This window comes from Poecilia reticulata, linkage group LG14 (assembly GCF_000633615.1).
Source record: "Poecilia reticulata strain Guanapo linkage group LG14, Guppy_female_1.0+MT, whole genome shotgun sequence".
Lineage (NCBI taxonomy): Eukaryota > Metazoa > Chordata > Actinopteri > Cyprinodontiformes > Poeciliidae > Poecilia > Poecilia reticulata.
In genome coordinates, this window is record NC_024344.1 from 26,409,208 (window position 1) to 26,410,901 (window position 1,694).

A 1,694-nucleotide genomic window follows, 5' to 3' on the forward strand; every position below is an offset into this window, starting at 1 on the left:
ATTTAGTTTTTTCTTTAAATTCATTAGCAGAAAATGTGCCTGCAAATATGATGACTTTCTGATGACTCAGGCCAAGGCAATCAATACCAGATGAAACTCAGTGGCCTTTATCCAATCAAATTAAGCTTCTTGGATCATATGACACCAGCAGGCTGGGCCACAGCCTGTCTATTAACAATTAGCTGGTTAACGTCTCTAAACCAGAGCCTCTGCAGGTAGGTGGCGCTCTAGTTCTCAGTGAAACATGACATAAAGSGTGAAAAATCCTCACTGGCCATGAAGAAGTTGCTGGTATGATTTCTATTTAAGAGAGAAAAGCTCCTCACTCACGTTYATTAAACCATGYTGCTAACAGCWAACTGAGAAGAGGCCCGGCCCACTGGAGTCACATGATCAAAGGAACCTAATTTGATTGGCTAAAAGCTGCTTGACTCGATCTGGGGTTGATTGCTTTGGCCTGGGTCTCCAGAAGGTCTCCACGTTTCCAGTCAAAGTTTTGGTAATTTCATTTGAATTGGAAGCGGTCAGGAACTGATGGATGAGGGTTTCTGGTTCCCTGATGCTCTGCTCTTTAAGATGCTGCAGTTATGAATTAAAGTTTTTATTTATTAGTGAAATTAAATAACGAGAATATAACTTATGTAAAAGGAGAAGTGTGCTGTAGTTTGTGCTCCTCCTCTGTCTGTCTCCAGAACAAAGGCTCCCTCCAGTTCGAGGATAAATGGGACCTGATGCGCCCCATCGTCCTGAAGCTGCTGCGCCAGGAATCCGTCACCAAGCAGCAGTGGTTCGACCTCTTCTCGTGAGTCTTCCTGTAATTCTAACAGYTTGTGTTGCTTCCTGTGAGCGCCACCTTGTGTCTCCTGGTTGTCTCTGCAGGGATGTCCATGCGGTCTGCCTGTGGGACGACAAAGGACCCGCTAAGATCCACCAGGCGCTGAAGGAGGACATCCTAGACTTCATCAAACAGGCTCAGGCAGTAAGGCGTCCTGCTCGTCTTTCTGGTTAACCTGCTGTAGTCATGTTGTTATAACAGAAAATCTGCTCTTAAAGGGGCAGTGTCATGAAAAATAACAAATTTTAGATTTCTTTCATGTTATAATGTTAATCCCTCATCAAAAACATACCTGGAGAAATCCTTTAATTTCCATGGCAACCATTCACCTGAGCAAAACGTCTGGGTGGACATAGCCCCGCCTTCTAGCCACAGCACCTTCAGACTAGCCAGCAATTAGCAAACACCCGCTGAGCTCATCATAGGAGCTACTTCTCTGGTGAAAATGTCAAWGGGTTAATAGAGGAGCCATGTTGGGATGATGATTCAGAAAGAGCAGAAGTTCTTAAAGAGACAGAGACCCAATTTCAARGCGTTAAATCAGGAAGCAAAATAAGTTTTRAGTCATATCTGACATAAATAGTATTTTTAAACCAACTGAAGGAAACTGATGATGCTGTAAAGTGGCGCTTTGTGCCTGTAAGACCTGGTGGTGTGTTTGGTCTGACAGCGGGTGCTGAGTCACCAGGACGACACGGCGCTCCTCAAGGCCTACATCGCGGAGTGGAGGAAGTTCTTCACTCAGTGCGACATCCTGCCCAAGCCGTTCTGCCAGCTGGAGATCACTCTGATGGGCAAGCAGGGCAGCAACAAGAAGTCCAGCGTGGAGGACAGCATCGTCCGCAAGGTGAGCCGCCGT

General features: G+C 46.0%; 1 protein-coding gene across 1 annotated transcript in view; it reads left to right on the forward strand.

Annotated features, from left to right (window-relative positions):
* The window catches only part of LOC103476351 (cullin-5), a gene marked incomplete at its 3' end in the record, with an annotated part of 12,646 nt that overhangs the window by 2,970 nt on the left and 7,982 nt on the right, over window positions 1-1,694 (forward strand). The window contains 3 exon segments of the mRNA XM_008428627.2: window positions 693-802; window positions 880-979; window positions 1,506-1,692. Coding sequence (XP_008426849.1) covers window positions 693-802; window positions 880-979; window positions 1,506-1,692 — 397 coding nt within the window.